The 22,937-nt window shown below is 43.2% G+C and overlaps 1 protein-coding gene across 1 annotated transcript in view; it reads left to right on the plus strand.

Annotated features, from left to right (window-relative positions):
• gabrg3 (gamma-aminobutyric acid type A receptor subunit gamma3) overlaps window positions 1-22,937 on the plus strand; it is a gene marked incomplete at both ends in the record, with an annotated part of 107,699 nt that overhangs the window by 29,701 nt on the left and 55,061 nt on the right. Inside the window, one exon of the mRNA XM_079505780.1 lies at window positions 12,532-12,599. Coding sequence (XP_079361906.1) covers window positions 12,532-12,599 — 68 coding nt within the window. The remainder of the gene's footprint in view (window positions 1-12,531; window positions 12,600-22,937) is intronic.

Below are 22,937 nucleotides of genomic sequence, written 5' to 3' on the forward strand. Positions count from 1 at the left end.
GAACCGCAGCTCCTGTCCAGCAGCGTGAGGGAAGCCTCAAAACTGAACAAGTGGCAGTATGCACACATGTCATTCGTGGCGAAGGCCCTCAATGCAGGAGCACTTCTCCAGGGTTCCATGAAGAGCCTCCTCATTGAGATGGGACAGAAGTCCATTAAAGTCCAGCTAGCGGAACTGCCAGAAGACCTGGCCGAGTCACGCCGCTTGAATCACGAGATGGCCACCCTCCAGAGGGACTCCACTCTCCACAACGCCAAGGCAATGGCATGTTCCATCCTCCAGGAGAGATGGCGTTGGGTCGATCAGACCAGCGCCATCTCCCTGGAGACAAAGAAAGAGTTTGTGGCTGGAAATATCCACCCAGACAGTATGTTTAAGGACGCTCTGGCCAAAATGTCAGAGACCATCCAACAGCTCGAGTCCTCCACCAAGACGATGAAGGCGCTCGAACCGCTGGCCAACCAGGCCGCCCCGGTAGGCCGCCCCAAGGCTAAGAAGGCACCCTGGAAGGCCAAGACCGATGACAAACCCAGGTCCCAGGACCGGAGCGGAGATAGACAGCGACAGCCTGCAGGCCGAGGCAGAGCAGACCGCCGCACCTCTCCGCCGCCCTACAAGGCCAGGAGCGCTCCCAGAGGCCGAGGCCAGGGGAAGCGCAAATGACCTGCCCGGGCCGGGTCATCTTCCCCACCACACTCAGAGTTCAAGGCCAGAGGTGGGGATCACAGATCTCACCTCAGAGCCTGCGCTGAAGCGCTTAAGGGGGCCTGTACACAGTGCTGTGAGCACCGTTGTACAGACCCCCAAAATTGTTATGTGCAATTCACATGTGTATGTTTTTCCACGTTGTTCAATAAAGAAAACAAAAAAACAAAAAACACAAAAAACAATAAAACCAACTCTGAAGGGCATAGGCCCAGTGGGAAAGATAACCCACACTGTGACAGCTTTAGCTGTCACAGTCCAAAAACTCCACGCCAATTTTTTCCAAACTCAATACCGAAAAAATTCACTAGAGGGAGACATTTCACACAAAGTAAGTCTTCCCCTAGGCAGGCCATGCACCACGCTGACAAGCACAGGGAACCCTTTGTCACGTCATCTGTCACAATGGCGGATATCCGGGGCTTCCCCGTGGATAATCCGTACAATTCAGACAGGATACAGGCTTCAGTTCGCCTCGAAACCGCCCACTTCCAGGAAAATTATTTTCTCAGAAGCGAGCGGGCAAAAGGCCGCCATTCTGCAAGAGGAAATCAATTCATTAATGCAGAAAGGCGCCATCACAGAGGTGGCCCTCGACCAATCAATGAACGGTTTTTACTCCCGCTATTTCTTGGTAAAGAAAAAGGGGGGCGGACTCCGTCCCATTCTAGACCTGAGGGCATTGAATCGTCACTTAAAAAAGCTGCGATTCAAAATGCTTACTCCACCAGTCCTCCTACGCCTAATTCGCGAAGGGGACTGGTTTACGTCGATAGACCTGCAAGACGCATATTTCCACATTCCGATTTACCCGCCGCACAGAAAATTTCTGCGCTTCGGGTTCAGAGGAAAAGTGTACGAGTACACAGTCCTTCCCTTCGGAATGTCACTGAGTCCCAGAGTCTTCATAAAGTGCACCGCGGCAGCTATCGCTCCGCTCCGACAGCAAGGGATCCGTCTCGCTACATACGTAGACGACTGGATCCTACTTGCAGACTCTCCACGAGAAGCACTGTCGCACACACATCGTGTGCTCAGCCACCTCGACTCGCTTGGGTTTATAATAAACCACGAGAAGAGCATGCTTATGCCAACACAGTCAATAGACTTTATAGGCATAACACTGAACTCAATCTCTTACACGGCCCGCCTGAGCCAAGAGAGAATAGACGCAACACTGCAGTGCGTGACGTCATTCAAAAGGGGACGCTCGATTCCTTTTCATGCATGCCTCCGGATGGCGGGGTTAATGGCCTCTGCGGTCTATTTAATCCGCCTAGCAAGGCTACATATGAGACCTTTCCAACGATGGATAGGCTCTCTACATGTACCAATGCACCGTCGGCACCAGAAGGTAACAGTAACATCACAATGCATACTAGCCCTTCAATGGTGGTCAGACAGGAAAACCCTCTCAGAGGGCGTCCCCATGGGAAAGCCTCTGATCAGGAAAGTCATCACTACAGACGCCAGCATGACAGGCTGGGGAGCCACGATGGAAGGACTCACAGCCAGAGGTTTATGGTTGGGGCCACTACGTGCCCTTCACATAAATTACTTAGAGCTCATGGCAGTCTTCCTCGCCCTGAAACACTTCGAGCAGCGCATCCTGGGTTGCCATGTCCTAGTCAGGACAGACAACACCACGGCCATGTGCTACATCAACAGACAAGGTGGACTCAGGTCCCCTCGTCTTCATCAACTGGCTCAGAAACTGATCCTGTGGTGCAACACACGCGTCCTCTCAATAGTAGCGTGTCACGTCCCAGGTCTTCTGAACACAGGGGCAGACCTGCTGTCCAGAGGACCTCTCCGCTACTCAGACTGGTCACTACACCCTCATGCAGTGGCCCAGGTCTGGAGCAGGTTTGGGAAATCCAAGGTGGATCTCTTTGCCACAGAGGAGAACACGAAGTGTCCCCTCTTCTTCGCAATCAGGGGACCATCAACGTTGGGGCTAGACGCTCTGTCACACCAATGGCCCAAAACCCTTCTCTACGCCTTTCCCCCGCTATCCCTCATCAGCCCCACTCTGGACAGAGTGAGGACTCAGGGTCTGAAGGTGCTCCTAATAGCCCCGTCGTGGGGGGTCTGGAGGTCGGAAATAACCCCTCTCCTCTACGACCAGCCGTGGAGAATTCCCCTTCGAGCGGATCTCCTCTCTCAAGCGAGGGGGGAGATCTTCCACCCTCACCCCCAGGACCTAGACCTATGGGTCTGGCCCGTCAAAGGGTGATGTTGACTGCCGTGGGTCTACCTCCGAACGTAATCGAAACGATTCAGAAAGGCAGAGCCCAGTCAACAAGGGACCGTTACGACACAGCCTGGCGCGTCTTCGAGCATTGGTGCTCACGAAGACCAGACCAAACAGTCCCCTACCAGGCCTCAGTGATCGACGTCCTGTCATTCCTGCAGGAGCTCCTAGACAGGTGTCTAGGCCTCTCCTCAGTCAAGGTCCATTTGGCGGCAATCTCTGCCTGCCACCCAGGCTTTGATAACCAGACGGTGTGGAAGCACCCGCTGGTAAAACAATTCATGAAGGGTGTACGCAGGGAACATAGGACATGCAGATCCCTCGTTCCCTCGTGGGATTTGTCCCTGGTTCTAAAGGCTCTGGCTACAGCACCCTTTGAACCACTACAAACCGTGAGCCTCAAGCTCCTAACCCTGAAGGTGGCTCTCCTGATCGCACTCACGACAGCAAAAAGGGTCAGCGACCTACATGCGCTCTCGATCTCTCCAGACTGCATGAGGTTCGATGAGGGGTCGACCAAGGTCACCCTAAAGGCAAACCCCGCCTTCATTCCCAAAAATGCTCTCTCAGTGTGTGTGCCAGTGAACCTACAGGCTTTCCATCCCCCGCCGTTCTCCTCTGACGAAGACAGCAGGCTTAATTGCCTCTGCCCAGTCAGAGCTTTACGCATATACGCGGATAGACTGGCTCCCTTCAGACAAGGAAGCCAACTCTTTGTGTCCTGGGGTGCCAGGACCAAAGGAAAGCCCGTCACGAAGGTCACTATCTCTAACTGGATAGTGGAAGCCATCCGTCTGGCCTACACTAGCCAAGGCGTGGATTCCCCTCAAGCCCTGAGGGCCCACTCCACAAGAGGTGTGGCAGCTTCCTGGGCACTCTACAAGGGTGTCTCCATTCAGGAAGTCTGCACAGCAGCAAGCTGGTCTACACCCTCGACTTTCGCCACATACTATAACCTAGATGTGGCAGCGCCTTCGCTAGCGCACGCGGTCTTGGGGGCCGCTGCTCAGTAAAGCATCAGGGCAGCATAGCGCTGCCTCCTGCTCTCCACAAGGACTAGGTTCTGGACCCAAAAGGGTCCGAGCCCCTCCCAAAAAGTTTACCTGGGACCCACTGGAAGTTCAGGTCACGGGAGTTCATAAAGTCCCATAAACGAAAGGTATTTCGTGAAATTTCTATATAATACAACGTTAAAGGTTACTTTAGTAACCACGGTTGTATATATAAATTGAACGAAATACCTTTCGTGGAACGCCCTTCTGTTCTCTAAAGCAGAAGAAAAGTTCCGAATGAGGGCTGACGTAGCCACGCAGGTATCTATACGGGATAGGCGTGGCTTCCTACGTCACCCTTAGAGCCCAGGACAGCGAAAATTCTAGAATTTTCTGTCCTGGGAGTACATAAAATAATGTTCTGCAGCTAGGTTTTGAAGGAAACCTACCCATAAACGAAAGGTATTTCGTTCAATTTATATATACAACCGTGGTTACTAAAGTAACCTTTAACGTTACTCCTGGTGAGATTGAGAAATAAATAATACAAGAGAATGACAGCTTGGCAGCCTTCTAACAAACTTGTAAGTTTTATTTTTGTAGAAGAGCCAAACTAATATTGTTTAATGCCGTTTGCTTTGATTGAATAATTGATTGAACACATACGTTGTACAATGATTTGATTTGGGTGTGTTCTAAATAAAGTGTTAGTGTTGATTATCGTGTATTAATCTAACTATAGTAAACTAATACTATTACACTAAAAAGGATAAAGATGAAGGGAAAATAGACCTTTTTATATTACAATAATGTTTCAAGTTTACACATACAAACAAATTACACAATATAAATCACAAATGATGTGGCAGTGCTACATGTGTGCATGGGTGTTTGGATTGCAGAATAGTGGTGTGTGCCTGTGTGGCCTTGCACTTCTTGATCAATATCCAGTCAAGGAATTCATAATGGTACACACCATTATCCTCCCGGCAGACCTATCTGCTCTGCTTTCCATGGCCTGCTTCGATGGGACCCATATTATACATGTGTCCACCACTGTACGGTATGACCAGGCCATGCTGACCAACTCATCATAGTGGCCAGTGGAGTAACAAAACATGACATTATCAAATTTGTGCATATCACATTAAAAGCAAAGCTAAAAGAATCACCATACCCAGGTGATATTTCTGCAGTTGGACATATTCCAGCTATGAGTTGATGAACCAGTAAGGTGTTCAGGCTTCATTTTCAAGGAGAAAGGTATACAAACTAACTGGCCCAGTGGAACGATGACTTCTGTTGTTGAAGTGGAGAAATGCCACAAAGTTTCACAACTTACATCTTACTAATTGTTGGAACAAGAGGTACCTGTGTATGCATGTCAAAATATTATAAATACTTTGCATATCGTACACACGCTGAAATCCTTCCAGTTCGTAAAGTTCACAGAAAGGAACTTTCTCAATCCATTCCAACACTAATTGGACCAAACTCTGAGCTAAACTTTACTCAGCGCAGAGTTCTTTCTTCTGTCTGGAAGTTGAGCAGCATGCAAATGAGTCGCGTTTAAACTCCATTGGTGATCGGTAACATGGACTGTTCATTTACAAAGACTATTAACAGTCAATTTAGTACATCATTATGGTTAATTATCTTACCCGTTCTAATATATGAACACCAAATGATGTACAGTGAGTAATGCGATTTAATAGATCATTATCTGGTCTCAGAGGCCTGTCAGGCAAGTATATAGTACAGGAATGGTGCATTTCTGGGGAAATTGCAAAGTGTGGTTGCCTCGATCGTACAGATGCCTTTGGAAATATAGGCCCCTCACACTGATTTTGCTATTCAATGACAATGTCAAGTCACCCCCCTGTGATCATGTGTAAGTAATTTGGAGGGGATTTAAAACAAGGTTTTTTGCAACAAACGTTTATTTTATATTTTTTGTGTGCCGATTCTTGTGAGATTTGGATAACATCTGTAGGTGGAAGAGAAAAAAGTGTGTTTTGAAGAAAATTCTAAATGGTGGAAAATCTTTCGAGACGCAAATGGGCGTGGCCAAATGGGCGTGGAGAGATGCGTTGTGGCCCTAAGGAATCCAGAGAAAAAGAAATCTAGATTTTACGATTTACCGTTCAATAGTTATAGGGCAAAACGTAAAGTGGGCTGTTATAGCGCCACCGTGAGGCCGACTGATGTAATTATTTTGCAATACATTTTCCTAATTATTATGAACCTCCTCTCCAAGTTTTGTAAATATAGCGCGTATACGTCTCCAAGTAAAAAATACTTGAATGGGGGTCTTTGATCTTCCCCATTATAAGTGAATGGAGAAATGTAAAAACGTATAAATTTAATAAACAGCGTTAAATTTGTAAAAATGGAAAAAAGGGCTTTGATATGCCCTGACTAATGGAATGGTCAATCACACACACGCGCACACACACGCACACGCACACACACACACACACACACACACACACACACACACACACACACACACACACACACACACACACACACACACACACACACACACACACACACACACACACACTCTCTCTGTCTGTCTGTCCTACCCCCCCTGCTCCTCACTGGCTTACCCAGTTGATATGAATTTGTACACATACATTGACCATTCCATTATACAGGGCATCTCAAAGCCCTTTTTCCAATATTTAACAAATCTGGGAAAATGCGAAAACTCACAAGTATTTTGTCTCTCAGAAACCAGGGCTACAGTTACAACACTTGGAGGGGACTGGGGAGGTTCATAATAATTATTCGAATCAGTTGGCCTCATGGTGGCGCTATAACAGACCAGTTTACATTTCGGCTTACAGCTCTTGAACCTTAGGTCGTAAAATAAAAATTCCCTGGATTCCTTGGGTCATGATGACGCACTGGTAGGAAAAACTCAGCTCCACTGGTTTATTGATTCAACGTTTCGATCACTGCATGGATCTTCTTCAGGAATCCTGAAGGCTACTACATTCTATGTAGGTTGTAAGTAGGGCGGCTGTGGCTCAGGAGGTCGAGCAGGTCGTCCAATGATCCCTGGGTCGGCGGTTCGAATCCCGGCTCCTCCTGTCAACATGTCGAAGTGTCCTTGGGCAAGACACTGAACCCTACATTGCCTCCAATGAGTCGGTCGGTGTGAGCTCGCCACCATTGGTGTGTGAATGTGGGAAGTGAGGACGCTGGCGTCGACTGTTCGCCGCTTCACCTCCCAATGTATGAATGAACCATTGTAAAGCGATTTGAGCACTTGGAAAAGCGCTATAAAAATGCAATTCATTATTAAGTAAGGGGAGACAGAGCAGAGGCTTGGCGTGGATCAGCATTTTAATCTCACGCACAAGACGATGCATCAGCGGTGAAATGGGTATAGTTAAATTTGTGGGCTTTCATCTCGATGACAGCTCAGTTATAATGAACCTGCTCAGTTGGAGAATAGCCTTTTCTCTGCTGACCAGCCCAGATCAAAGTGACAGGTCTTGCGTTATATGTCAGGAGCACACAGGGTTCAAATGCATCTGTTGCTGTCCAAAAGAAGAATAGATGGGGTCAAACACAATCGGCCTGTGTTCGGTGGAGGGAAGCCGGGTTGGGAGTGTCTCTGCATGTATTCCTATGGTCTGGTGCGGCAAATGTCAGCAGGGACTATAGGGAGTGTTGGGCAGGAGGAGTACAATGAAGGCTCCTCTCTGGCAGGTGATACAACAGCAGTGACAACATTGAAATGTGTATGGGGAGGAATTAATTGGCATAGCAACTAAATTGGGGAGAAAAAGGTGTAAGGAGCATAAGAACGAGTGAAAAAGAATAGATGGGCCAATGATCATTTGGCCATATACTGTACATAACGTTCTGCTTTCTTTTCCTATAATTTTAGTTCTTGGTTTTTACTTCAGGTCTTTCATTCTAAGAATAAATAATTGTATTAACATAATTGTCTTTAACGACCTTGATCTCAGGGTTGTTGCACTTGATCGCAGCGTAATCTTTTCTTTCCAAAATATTTATTGTCCATTGTAGAACATTTTGAATTAGGCTCTGACTTGTAATACTGTTGTAGAACCTGATATCAATATTGGTTTACTAACAACACTGCTGATCCTGTTGAGCTGGGCTTTGATGCTGTTGAAGCGTGCACCATAATCCTTCAAAGGGAGGTTAACCACTTTCACCCTGGCATCCCTATTTTGGGCATGTCATTATTGGTGAAAATCTACAAAACTTTAAAAAGAAAATATAAGCTATGAGATCTACAAGCTCAGAACGTGAGGCCATTGCATTACGACACAGAGATTGTCTATTTTCACTATTTATGAACTAGTGCAACTTGAGTTCTTCAGTGCCTGTCCACTCCACTGATATTACTAATTGATCTTGAAGTATTTGTTTTTACCACCTTAAATAAAATTCATACTTGAGTAAAAATGTCCGTGGCAAAGACTTAGATTTTTAGTTTTACACACCATTATTTACAATGTTCTCATTTTGATCATAACACCCACTTACTGAATGTTAAGTCTTTAGGTTTTCTTATTCTTTCTTATTTAGAATATGTATGACAATTATTTACTATGACACTAAGCACATTAGGAGTCTACTACTATTGAGTGGTTCTCATATGTTTTATTTGCAAAGACGCCCTTAACTCTGAGAGTGTTACGGGTCCATTTGGTTCCATTTGAACACTCTCAGACGTGTTATATGGTCATTCAGGACTATCTATTTGTGTTTCTGGTAAAATTATTGTCCACTCATTCTGTATGTCCGTGGAAAAAGTTTAATGTTGACAAAAATGTCCACCACAAGCCAACATGGCGATGACCCCTGATCACCACACGTGAGCTTTTAGATTCGGTTATTTTTTAATCTGTGAATTATACTGTATAATAGCACTTCATTGATTCATGTATCTTTGTAATATTAATGTAAATCTACAAAGTTACTTGTAACTAAAGTTTTCAAATAATTGTAGTGGAGTAAAAAGTACAATATTAGCCTATGAGATGTAGTGGAGTAGTACTGAAAGATAGTCCAAAAAAAAGAAGTACAGCATTTGAATAAATGCACTCACACAATGCACCTTACAAAAGAGGATTTCTGTGGATGGTCACGAGCAATGACCGACCATCAATATGCAATCTAATTTAAATGACATGGTCACTGATCATTTTCGACATCTTGTTGAGGTCAACTGCTGTAATAAATAGCTCATGTGGATCACATCTAATCATCGAAAGGACCTGCAGTCAGCAGCATATGGCAAGGGTTGTTGTCAGGTCCATGATGTCATACTGTATCATGGTGCTAATGGGGATTATCCAGATGGTGTCCAAACCCTGTCCTGCTGGAATCAATTAAAGTGACTTCTGGACACCAAACAGGTGTCACTTGTACCCGTGGCCCACATTAACCGCATTCCCCCAGCAGAGAGATTTCCCAGAAATCATTTTCAGCATTATGGAAGGATAAAAGCATAATGCCAAATCAATTCAATTTTATTTCATTATAGTGCCAAAACAAAAAAGCAGAGACCCCACTTTCCTCCCTGAGCATTTGGTGATGGTGGATAGGAAAAACTTCCCATTAACGGGAAGAAACCTCGATAAGAACAAGGCTCTCGGGTGGGCAGCCATCATGCCTTGCCTGTGCAGAGGGAACCGGAGAGAGAGGGCAAACATAACTGCTCAGGATGCAATGCTTTTATAGAATGTTTTAGCTACAGTAGGTTATTGTTTTTGTTGCTGAAGCTTTAGTATGTTTTATAGTACTACCATTAACCGTAACCCAGAACATTATCACACATCCCCATCTTTTCCATAGTTTCCAACAGAACAGGTGCATATACATTTTGTCTGCTGCACCCCCCCCCCCCCATCCACATTTAAATTCAGTCTTCTGAAACTGTTCTAGTGATGCATAGACCCTTAGGCTGCATACCATATTTAACTGATTTGAAAGCATTTCCATTTCATAAATGTTGAACATTTCAGAACACCATTGCACATTTAGAGTGCAAAAGAAAGAAAACACACTTTTCAAATGTCCATAACACGTTTTGGGAGTGCAGCCATCACTACTTGCAGCACTAGTGGGGAGCCATCACACCCACCACAGGCAGACAGCTACTATAGCTTTTCCTGCATACTGCTCCACATTTTCGACGTTTCCAAAAATGTATTTTGGAATGAGACCAGGTATTATTATTATTAGTTCTGTCAGAGACCAGATTGGTATTATTTTCACACCAGCAGTGAAGATCCATGTGACATGATGTAGAGAGTGAATAGAACCCTACGTTTAATAAATGTCCAGTACACATTCTTGTATTGGGCTACTCAATTACTTAAGTACTGTTTGTCAGGCCTATTGGGACATCAGATCTTGACTGACATTGATAAATAGATGCTGTTCTGGCTGATAATGATGTAGCTAATTATAAGGATTTGATGTTTTAAAAGTAAACGTTCTACTGTAGTCTCATCGTGATGAGCAATTCTGATCATTGTGTGTGTGTGTGTGTGTGTGTGTGTGTGTGTGTGTGTGTGTGTGTGTGTGTGTGTGTGTGTGTGTGTGTGTGTGTGTGCGCGTGTGTGTGTGTGTGTTCATGTGTGTGTATGTGTGTCTCGAGTCTAAACCAAACCCATATGTTATTTCATGATGAGAAGAGATGTTCTGACAGTGTATGGGATTCCTCAAGCTGAGAAACCGCCTGGAAAAACAGAAGCTCCCCGGTAGAGCACTGCATCGGGAGCAGAATACCGCGGTATACTGTATACCCGCAGGCCCCAACGCAAATATTGTGGGCACGAGTGGTATTTAAATACCTGTGGTTGGGAACAGACAGTCAAAATAAAACCAGTGCCCTCCCGCAATAAACCAGATATATCTAGGCATATCAGTGGTTGTGGTTTTCTGGTTCCACTGAAAAATCATCCTAGACCGCGTGGTACTATGAAGTTGCCTATTCTGTTTATAACAACATAAGAGTTTTGATTCTGAATCTGAGTTGTTCTTTAAATGGGCGCAATATTTAATTCAATTGATTCTTCGGGACTGATGCGCTTGATCTGAGTACCTAAAAAGAAGATCCAATACATCGCCAAACCATAATAAATATACTGCATTGCTCATCTATAGTCAATACATATATATTACATCCTTCTTGAGTTGTCTGACTGAACTTATAAAAACACAGATTATCACATACCGAATCGATCTCAGGGGCAGTTTCAGTCATGAAGAACTGTAACACTTTGTTGTTGGGTGTTCTGTGATCATACTGTTGATCCCTGAAGCATGCTGTTTGCTATCAAACAGTTCCCCATGCAGCACAGAAAACATACGCCGACATACTTTGCAATTTGCTTTATATTAATCTCCCGTGACGCTGTCAAGCCATGCAGGGATTTGCCTCTTCCCTGCACACACGTCTATATTTTTTAAGGCGTTTTCTTTTTTGAGACGGACGCGGTGGAGAATCAGCTGTTGTAGAACTGCGCAATTGAGAGCAACAGCAGAGCACACCGCACACAGAGCACACCGCACACAAGCAGATCGGCGGCCACAGGGAGGTTTTTGTTTATGCCCGTGGGAGGTCCTGAGTGACCCCCGCGCCAGAACAATTGTGCTTTAATATTTCCTGTTTTATTTTGTTCATTATTGTTAAATTCAGTGTTGATGTTGTGTGACAGATCGCGCAGGGGGCATTTAGGAAAATACGGAACAAACCGCGTTCCGTATTGATTCAATACGGGACGCATCAATTAGTGTTCAAATAAAGGACGAATCCGTATTTTACGGAAAGGGTGGCAACCCTAAATTGCTGTTCACACTGTAGAGTGCACTAGCTGATATTTACAGTCAGAATAGATACTTTTAAAATTCATCCCATGTATAAACATCCACCTCCATTGTTCTGACCCCGGACAACTCGGGCCTTCCCTCAGAGTGGTCAGTGTACACTGTCAGTGCTCGCAGAGAGCAATTTAGCGAGCCTCCGGTGACTCTGAATTTCTGAATGTAGAGAGTATCACCGTATTTTCATGACTGAGGACCCATAAAATTGTCACGAACGTGCTTGTTTGTGCGCACACCCGTGGGCGACTAGACCTGGATTTTTTTCCCCCTCATGAGCAGACCTGTCGCTGATCCAGGCGAGAATGCCTGCGTCACTCGCTGCCCTTCTGAAATGGCCTTTAATGTGTATTTCCGAACACCCTAATAATATAGGGTTTAAGTGGTTAAGTCTGCCCCAAGGAACCTGAGTGCAAGCATGTGCCCCCCCAGCTCCCCCCCAGCTTGCTGTAGCTGAAGCAGGCATATATGTTGAAAGGGACACTTGAGTGATCATTTTCCAATTATTGAAACCCTATACTTACTACTTAGTAGACAGTGGTACCCAGGCCTATAAGTCAGTGACCAGGCACTCTTTAGTCTTTATTGGATTCTGAGCAAGACGGTGAACTGATATTGACATCCTTGTGATTTTAAAAGAACAAAATAGAAGAACATCGTATCTCATCATGTTGTACTCTCTGTCTGTCTCTTTTGCAGATAAACCAACTGTCATAGATGTTGACATATTTGTGAACAGCATTGGGCCTGTGTCGTCAATAAATATGGTAAGTGGATGCAGTCTTTCAAACTTTGGATGTATGAATGAGTCTTTGCACATTTTCTATTTTGTTGACTTGTCCTTATAGCTGCATGAGCAGACAGGTTTCCAAATCATTGTGTCCACATTTTTAATTTGCAACTAGAAAACATCTACATTAATTGTTATTCAAGTATAGGGGAAATATCAACTGTCTGGCAGGGAAGCGATCGAGGCTGCACTCTGATAAAGAAAGGTCAACTCTTCCTGACTATTCAACCTTTTGGAGCTTTTTTGACCAAAAATTTACATTAACCAGTGCAGTATTTAATCTGTGCTACTGTACATGCAGGAACTAACACCACCGCTGGGATTCCAAGTAATATGAACCAAATATGTCATTGTGGATATAGTGGTCCTGGTGTGTGTGTGTGTGTGTGTGTGTGCCAGCAATATTCTGCAAAGAAAGTGTTACCTTATTTTCCTCTTTCCCCTTTATTTGAAGAACAAACACTGGATACTAGGTCCCACAAACCAAATCTAAATTGGTGGTATAAAAGCCAGTGGTCTTGTTATAGTCTGTCCCTTAATTTGCATTAAGCCCACCCTTTTACTGCATTGACTCCATTGCTTGCTGTATGTCAAACTTCTAAACCCATCACAGTTACAGCCCTCAAACTAGAGCTCTGATATGTCATACGGATGACATACTGTATGTATGAATTTTAAACGGACTCTGCTTTAACTATACATGGGAACTGCCTGAATGGTTCAGGTGTTTCAATGCCGAAACACTCCATTATATACCTGAGCTCCCCAGACACCTGACAACCTGTGGTGGTGTGAGGCTAAAACCTCCTGTCTGATGGTAAGCAGGATAAGTCCACGTGGGTGAAAGAGCGACAAATACAGGCAAGAGGGGGCACCTAAAAGCTGGATTTATTTGTGTTGAAAATAGCCGTTACAAGCTTAACGTCATCACACAATGCATGGTGAGCTTGTAAATCAGCTATCTTTGCCACACTTCACCGGCATCAGTGGCGTGCACAGACATTTAGAGGGGCAGGTGCTCAAGTGAGAAGGGGCACCTTGTGCAGCGCGTGGAACCAGCCGGTTGCCTTAATAGTGTGAGATTTATAGATTTTGTGGCATAAATAATATAATAGAAGCTTTTTATCAAGAATTGATCAATGTCCCCATGGTCCACATACTGTACAGTGTACACTGTACAACATTTTTTTTTCTTTTTTTCAAAAGGGCACATTGCTGTCCAGAGGGCAAAGGGCAGGTGCTCTACCACCACCTAGTGTCTATCTGTGCACGCCACTGTCCGGCATGCAAAGTAAGCCTTAGAGTCTAGTGGGGTGGCAAAGACAAATGGAACGTGACATATTTGGATGCTTAAAGAATAGTTAAGTTAGTACTGTAGGAGAGGGTGGTTTTATTCTGGAGTGGTCTTTGCTGAAATTCTACATTCAGACTGAAGTGTCGGAACAAAAGAGGTGGGTGGTTCACAGGGGAATAGAGTTGAAGGTTTGGCCAGAACTCTGCATGAAGCAAATCAGAGATAAGATGTTTTCTCTGGCAACTCAAGGCCAGACACGTAACTGCCATGGCTCAATGGTCCAGACACCTTGGCCACTCTCTTTATGGTTTGTGAGATGTTCATTTCATCAAGGAAAAGGCCTGAAGTGCTCTATAAGCTGTGGATGTCTTAGTCCTTAGTGCTTTATGACTGTGTGTGGCACGTACACTCAGTAGTTGTTTGATAACTTACAGTCTGTAGAGGTTTGTTTGGAGTGAGAGCATTCACTGAAAAGAAATCCAATGTTTTCCAATTCATGTTAAACATTCATAAAGTAAATAAATTCACTTTCTTATTATATAAGGTTCCTCTGTACCTCACTAATGACAGATGCAGGGGGACCTGTTTTCTCTGATATTGCTAAACATTGTTAACAACATGTTGAAATCTAATAAATACACTAAAGAAACTGCTGGAAAATTATTATTATTAGTACTAGTATTATTGTGGGGTCGTTGCAACAGCAGCGGCACCACTATAGTTCTCTTAAGAAGAAAACGTTGGCGCCTAACTAGTCCTATACACGCTTTCACTTAGACACTCCGTTCATTGATGATGTCAAATGATGTTCAGATTGCTGTGGAATCGTGCGGCATCTCTTGAATATTTGAAATGTTTTGTAGTTTCCGAGATACTTATATATGAAGTCAATTATAATGGAAGTCAATGGAGGATTTTGATACGTCGCAAATTCTTCATACTTTCACCTCCATGGAGACTCCATTCACAATTTAAAAACATTGCCTTACTGTGGACACACAGGCCTGAACTGTTTACTTTGAAAACACTGGATCTCCCTATTCCTTCATACTTTCACCGATAGTGATAAAAGCGATATAAAATACAATACCAATTGGTATTGTTAAAGGGGAGAAATAACCAACCAAATTTAAGTTTCCAAACTTTTTGTGCTGAGTTTACATAGGGACAGCTCACATAGCTGTTCATAGGTGTGGCTAGCACAAAAAAAAAGGAAAATGCTTGTTCATTTGGGGATTTAAACCAGCTGGTTGGTGGCTGTTTATTGAACCTGTCAGAACAAATCACTGCGTGATAAATTACTTTTGTCATTAAAAATTCATGAGGAAGCTGTAGTCCTCCCTAGAGTCTCAGACAATACATGTTTCTCAATACCACTGGACCAGTACTACAACAAGGGCAAGATAAGAGTTCTAGCTATTATTTGTTTTGAGAATTACAGAGAACATTTTCACAACCAACTTGGCCTGTTCCACCTGAACACAATCCTTTGATTTTTACAAATCCATGCTCTACTTGGCTTTTATAGCGTTTGGTAATTCACCTCCAGAAAAGAAAGGTTTTAAAAGCAGTCTCAAGATTTTGTTTACACAAAATGGTTTATGTTGGATTGTCACCAGTACACACACACTCTGATAAACCCTACTGGTGGATGATAAGGACAGTACCCCTACATGAACCTGAATCTGTGTGCACCCTGTCCCTACAATATATCAGCTGCAGGCCTTATGCTTCAAAGATAGGGAGAACTCTATACTTGCGTAAGCTGAATGGCTAGCAGTGTATTCTGAGACACAGCGATGGTGCTGGGTGGGTGGGGGGAAGAATATGTAATGTTCCATTCAAATTGGCTGTCCATTCAAATGTAAAATGTGCTGTACTCAAACTGCAAGGTGCACAATGCTTCTGAAATAGCCTTAGTTGAAGTACACATTATCACTACATGTGATGATACATTTAGGCAATCGGAAGCCAAGCAGGAAAGTGTTGCTTAGTTCCTCTCTGTTTCCTGTGAACGATGCATGCCAATTTGATCTAGAAATTGATCTCGCAGGGGTGTCAAACTGGCGGCTTGCAGGCCAGATGTGGCTGTAAAACTCAAACTCATTTATTTAACCACAATAATCTGCAAGCATTTCTATGATCTGTGAGATTTTTATTGATATTTCTATTTTATGTTTTGACAGAGTGACACAGTTATGCATTAATTGAAGATGGAGGAAGTTCCACAGCAGTCATTATCATGTTATTGAAGAGAATAATGATGTGTGACCTTTTGGGTGAAAGGAATTACCCATAACATCCTTTCAGTATAACTGTAAACTGGATAATTTGTCTAGTGACTAGATATTGTAAACAACAGCTGGTTGTTCAAGCTGGCCACATCACTAAATTAGAATAAAGGGGTGAATCATGGTTATGCTAAATTTATAGTTGATTGTGTGCATGAAAATAGCAGATCTACAAGCTTTCAATGTGTCACAGTGCAGTGTTGCAAATAGACTGTGTGTTTTGCGTCCCTATAGATGCAATATCCTACTATAAATGCGCCACATGTCTCTCTGTGTGTGTGCGTGTGTGTGCGCGCGTGTGTGTGTTTGTGTGTGTCTGCGCGTGTGTACTACGGTTGTAATACACATAACTCGAGAACCGTTCGCCACACCGACTTCAAAGTTGGTCGGACCCACGGTTCTCCAGAACCACCACAAAAGGCTCTGGTCAGGCTCTGCCAGTGGGCCTAATGAGCCAAAGTTCCCTCACCTGTGCAATTTCCAGCCTCTGCCTCAGCCAATTGATTGCCAAGGCAACCCCACACCTGCAAATTGATTACTGAACCACTCCACTTTTCACAGTCAGTTTGCACTCTTCAGACACAGGCAGACTGGCAGATACAGAGATCTCCATGTGGACAAAGACAGATAGTTAAAACGGGTGATATGACAAGTTGACAACGGGTATTATTATCTTCCCAAGTTGCATCGTTCTCAAGTAGACCGGTTGTCGATCGGCCACATATTGGTATCGGCTGATATTTTCCGGTCAATATCGGTATCGGCAAATTAAACTGACATTAACCGATAATGTCATACATTTTGCGTTGGCTTTGTTGGTGTGTTGGTTATGTGCAGCCTACCAAGCTGTAGATTCTGAACATGTATTTCTTGTATTGAATATATTTGTTTCCCTGGCACAAAAGGGGGAAATAAAAACAACAAAAAATAAATAAACATATATCAGTATCAGTATCGGCTAAACATCGGTATCAGCATCGGCCAAGAATTTCCATATTGATGCATCCCTACTTATAATATCAGACCTTCATTAATCTGAAATTAAATATGCCTATTCCCTTAAATCAAGGTGTTTCATTAGATGTATTCTAATGCCATATGATACTTTTAAGTTTCGGAACTCCGTGCCAGTGATGAAACAGCTGCTAAAGAAAGTTTGCCATATGCAATAATTATTGGACGTAATGAGCAGTGAACAGTCTCTAGTCTCTCTGAGACTCTTCAGTGGCAGCGGTGGCCGAACGGATTGCGGAGCGGTCTTGATACCGGAAGGTCGCCAGTTCGAATCAGCGGTCTGACACGTTAAAAATTACCACCGCTGAAGTGCCCTTGAACAAGGCATTGAACCACTACGATGAAATGTTCTATGAGCAGGGCCTGGCTGGAAACAAGTTCTTGAGCTTAGCCCAGATACCCTGGGTAAATATAGTAATCATTTCATTTCTCTCTCTCTCTCTATCCCTCCCCTAACGGGTTCTGAGCTACTATAGGCTATTATTCATTTTATATCTTAAATGGTATCAGTACAACTGGTACAAGGCCTTAGTGCATCAATCAGTTTCTGTTGCATAGGGTGATATGGGTATACAAAAGTGCAATTAGGTTAGTTTTGATATTGCTTGCAGAACAGCTCACGGCTCAAGAAGCAGATACTGTATCTCTCTCCCTCCAATGAGAATCTATACCTCTCATATGAAAACAAACAGCTTCTCTGCGATCCGTGCACTCGCTGAGCTCCAAGGGAATCCAACTCCAAGAGAATCGATTGGTCAGCAGGCAGTGCATTTATACACGTTGATCTGTTGTGTCAGTGTGCAGCATGTTACTGTACCATGGCAATGTAACCCTGAAAACCCAGATTTGAACCTGAAGTTACCTCACTAACGCCCTAATCCTGCTTCGTGGTATAGGCCCTTACTGGAAGTCCAGGACGTATCTGTGAATTTCCCTTGGAAATACTGTGCAATACATTAGCTGTGTGATATTGACGACAGACATGGGATAAAGTGTCAGAGGAGTCACTGAAATCAGGAAGCTACTGGATTGGATTCATTTAATTACCAGGGACAGTTCACATGAATTCACTTTTCACTTTTCAAATCCATGTAAATGAGTATGTATATTCTGGGCTAGTCAAATACATAATGTAAAAATATGAATAAAAACACAATATTCTGGGCTAGCCTATTTTATACAATACCCTGGTTTATAAACTGGATTAGTATGCCCCAGTGTATAAAACAGATCAGTCCACTTTAACCTCAGGTATAGTTTAGCTATGGGAATATTTTCATCATATCAGGTTTTGAACCTAGTTTCTGACCATCTTCCAAGAGGCCGTAACTAGTTGGTATCCTACCAGAAACCAGGGTCTAAGCGTCAATGCGAACAGTTCGATTAACACTGTGGATGTCAAACTCATTGCATACCATACCACACTAACAATAAACCGATACATGGTCAACCGATACATGGCCAATGATAACAGCCTCAACGTGGTCATGTACCAAGTATTCTATTTATAACCTTCTAGTTCATTCTGTGTCCTAGGCAACAAGTGTAACCTGTGATTTGTCACTTCTGCAGTAATAGCCAGATGTGATGTTCGCTCTCTCCCTACATACAGTAGCTGCTGTTCTCACTGTCCCACCGGATTCCTTGACAAATATAATATTCATTTTCAATTTATTTCCTACTGCATAAACAACCAGCCGGCAGCAGAAATACAGCTTAGACACACCATGGCGTGCTGGAGAGAAGGCATGCTGACCTCCAGCGTAACTTTAATTTGTTATTTTTTGGGCTGCATATAGCCCATTTCTGGATGTGAATTCCCCGGTGCTTGGCTTCCCGAGTGCTGTATTGATAAAGCAGTGCAGACGGGTAGACAGTGTACTTTTCAGGGATTAGGTGGTAGCCGTGCTTTTATATATTTTTTGTATTTTCCAAATAACAAATGAAACATATGTACATTCCAGAAAAGAAAAAAGACAAAGACAAACCGGGGGTTTTGGCAAAAATTGCACTCTTGTACAAATGCCATTTTCCCAGCCTTGGTCCTCAGATTCATTTCTCCATGAAATATATTTCTTCAATAATTTCCATCCAGTGCTCCTCTCTAGGAGCCATCTCCTCATGATGGCTTTTTTTTAAAGCTGCTATTAACAATATTCTGAACAGGTATAAGTCCTCATGTCCTATGCCCTCTGATGTCAGTCCAAGATATAAACTACGGGGGTCACGAATTATGTTATATCCCATCATTTTCTCCAGATACATATGGAATGCCAATTACTCTCAGACAATTCAATGTTAAATTCAGATTCCCACTTCAATTTGACATACCGTACAATGTATTCCTTCCATGTTGCTGTTGCATACCTCTATACAATTGGAGACAATCCTTGAAGATGTTTGTTTACAGTATATGCACCCATCAACACACCAATTATAATTACTTCACTACCTTCCACTGAAAGTCCTTTTTAAATTTCAGTATCATAGACATGTCTTAACTGTAACTGTAAATAAATCACTGTTTTCCAAATCAAATTCCCTCTTAAGTGTTGACCATCAATTGTGCTGTATGCACAAGTGTGCATACAGCCGTCATTCCCCATCTTTCATACATTTTATCCATTAACCCAGGTTTGAATTTATGAGTCTTTTTTTTCTGGGTTGTAGATTTGGGTAATGAAGTCATCAGCACGAGCATCAGATAATGAGACTCCTGGTAATACCAATCAGAACAGATCTCAGCAGAATACTAATATGCAGCTAAGAGTGCTTCAATCATCGCATAATGAACTAACATGAGTGTCTTTCCCGATCTTTTAAACCTGATGTATCGGTGTGGTGCGAATATAGCCGATCTACAAGCTCACAATGCATCGTATTTGATGTGTTGTGAGCTTTTAGTTCGTTTTTTTCCGGTGTGCGACACTGCCGGATGATGGAGAGCTGCGTAAAATTACGATGGCCGCACACACAGGTCTCTCTCTCTTTCTCTTGCCTTGGTGCTGCTGCTCTCTATGTGTCTGATGTCACTGCTCTGAATGTGTCATTTTGAATCGATTGCAAGAATTCAAGATAATTTGAGAGGGAATAGGGTGTGGAAGTAGATGGAAGCTGATTGGAGATGGTGAATGACATGGAAGGAGCAGTGTAAGCTTGAGGTATTTATGCAGATATTATGCTGATGCGAGAAAAAGATTTTTCTTTTTTTTGGATATTCTGTGAGTGCTAAACAGGCTACCTCATGTAGGAAAGTGACTTTTGTAGGAATTTTGTAGGGATTTTCTGGGGCTATTGGAACACTCACTCCTTTTTGTGACATGGGTCCTGAATATCAGAACTAGGCTACACACGCTATTTTACAGGCTCTCCATGTGGACTTTGTCCACTCATGACGAGTGTACAGCTAGGTCACTACCAATTAAATTAACACTCCACCTAAGCTAGGTAGGTTGGTAGGCTATAAGTATAGGGGGAGGGCATAGTGATGCGTTTGGTAGGATTTTGGCTTATTTGGGTGCCATCTTCCTGCCTAAAAAAAATCACCCACTTCTTAATCAGAATCAAAATCAATAGGGATGCACGATTAATCGGTAGCATTCGGAATTGGCCATATCGGCCATAAAAATGCCATATCGGTATCAGAACGGTCTCAAAATAATATAGATTATTTAATCGTTTTCACCAGCTACGTTTTTTTTAAAATGAAAAATCATCAATGAGTTCCATATAAATCAAAAGTGTCTAGTACCTCTAGTCTAGAACAAAAGCCAAATCAAATATGATGTAAAATCTTAAGTAATATTAAGTCAAAATAAACTTTTTTAATTTGTTTAATTTGTCATTCAATTGTGAAAACAGACACTTGGAAGAGAGTATACGGTAGGCTATAACCTACCAATATGGCCCATGGCCAAATGCAATTCACCCTTTGTCAAGTCCTGCCCATGGTTGTGCCCCTCTTCGCACCCATTGGTTGCTGTTTTGTGGTTGGATAAAAACCCTTTCTCTCCATCTACTACCATTGAAATAACGTGGTTAGTCAGTCAGGGACCAATCAGAGGTCTGACAAAGTGTGAATTGTGCAGGACACCAACAAATATGCATTGCGTGTACATAGCCATGTGAAACTATATTGTCCCCATGACACAATGCACAATTAGTGACAATCCAGCAGCACAGTGGGCTACAGTAGGCCTATATTATTCATTAATTATCGTCATCATCATCATCATCATCATCAATGGTCGGCCACTGTTGCAGAACGTATCCCTGCGTACTGTCCCCCCCACCTATCTATCTGTCTGTCTGCCATGCGCAAAGAGGCTGCATGGATAGCCGAAACAGAAACGATCACTCGTTAGTCTTGCTCAGACTATATTCTGTCTGAGTGCCAGCCATTACTTTTATAAATAATGTCTTCATAGAAACCGATATAAATACAAAGTGTAAAACCGTCTATCAGACCGTATTTTAGTTGACGTCAGCACCTCCGGTGAGTCATTCAGACAGACAGACAGACAGACAGACAGACAGACAGACAGACAGACATTTTATTCTGCACAGGCCGTGCCAATATGGGATTAAATATATTTGCATCAATGTAATCGTATGCCTACTTCCTCCTGTTAAACATTTTTGAATGCAGCAATTTCTTGAAAGAATTGCCCTCAGTCGAAATCCATGACGCATCTGCGTGCAGTAGAGCCTGAGAGAGAGAGAGAGAGACAGCGAGAGAGATGTGTGAGATAAAGAATAAATAATCTCTCTCAATGGACACTCCTGGGCTCCGTAGTACATGGCTGAATAAGGGTAAAAGAAAATAAATTGTGCAATAACAAACTCGACTTCAACTTCAAGTTCAACACTGGGTGAACTGAACTCATCTGCTGCAGGCAGTGATGCAGTTGAAGCTGGGTGTTCTCTTTGACTCCCTTCGCCACGAGCAATTTCCAATGGTTGTGCAGTGGTTGGCTGTCCCAGATATTATGTCTCAATCTGCAATAATTGAGGGGGTTCCAGGGGTCCCACAGCTAAGCTGTAGCCTAAATGATTGGCTGTTATACATAAAAGTGACTATTACGGTTCTGTAACTCCCAGTGTGTAAAATTGGAATAAATGGACCTGTGAATGACTCTTATGGGCTCATTTGTGCACTCCCTGCAGACTGCTGTGTTTTTCGGATTTTTAGGAGCGTTTCTCAGACGTTTTTCTGAAAAACGGCAGCAGTCTGCAAGGACCTTTAGAGTTAATTGATCATTGTTGATTTTAAAGTGTAGATTCTAGATTGAGGTCACACACATGAGTTTGTACAGTAGCATCTCTGAATGTGCAACTCATCGAACCGTGAAAAGTATGGGGGACAAATCAGGGTTGTTCCTCTCTGGTTGTAAATGTGTACCTAATAAAATGTCCAACAAGTGCACATGCAGGTCACAATAAACACCTCTCCCTAAATTTTCAGAAATGTCAACAAACCTGTCTTATTAGTAACCCACTTGGCCAGCTCCCCGTGTAATGGATGCGTATCTTTCCCATTTCTCGGTTTGACAAAGTTAATCGGAAGAATCGGATGTAAAAAAAATGCTGTGTTGTGACAGGCGGTCGTCTTTTATTTCACCCGGAAATCCGACCGCGATCATCGGTCGGATCGGCGGTCCTGGACAATCATATCAGGTTGGTTTCTGGTTATGTCTGAGTCTGGTTATGTCTGAGT

This window comes from Electrona antarctica (assembly GCF_951216825.1).
Source record: "Electrona antarctica genome assembly, chromosome: 7".
NCBI classification, from domain to species: Eukaryota; Metazoa; Chordata; class Actinopteri; order Myctophiformes; family Myctophidae; genus Electrona; species Electrona antarctica.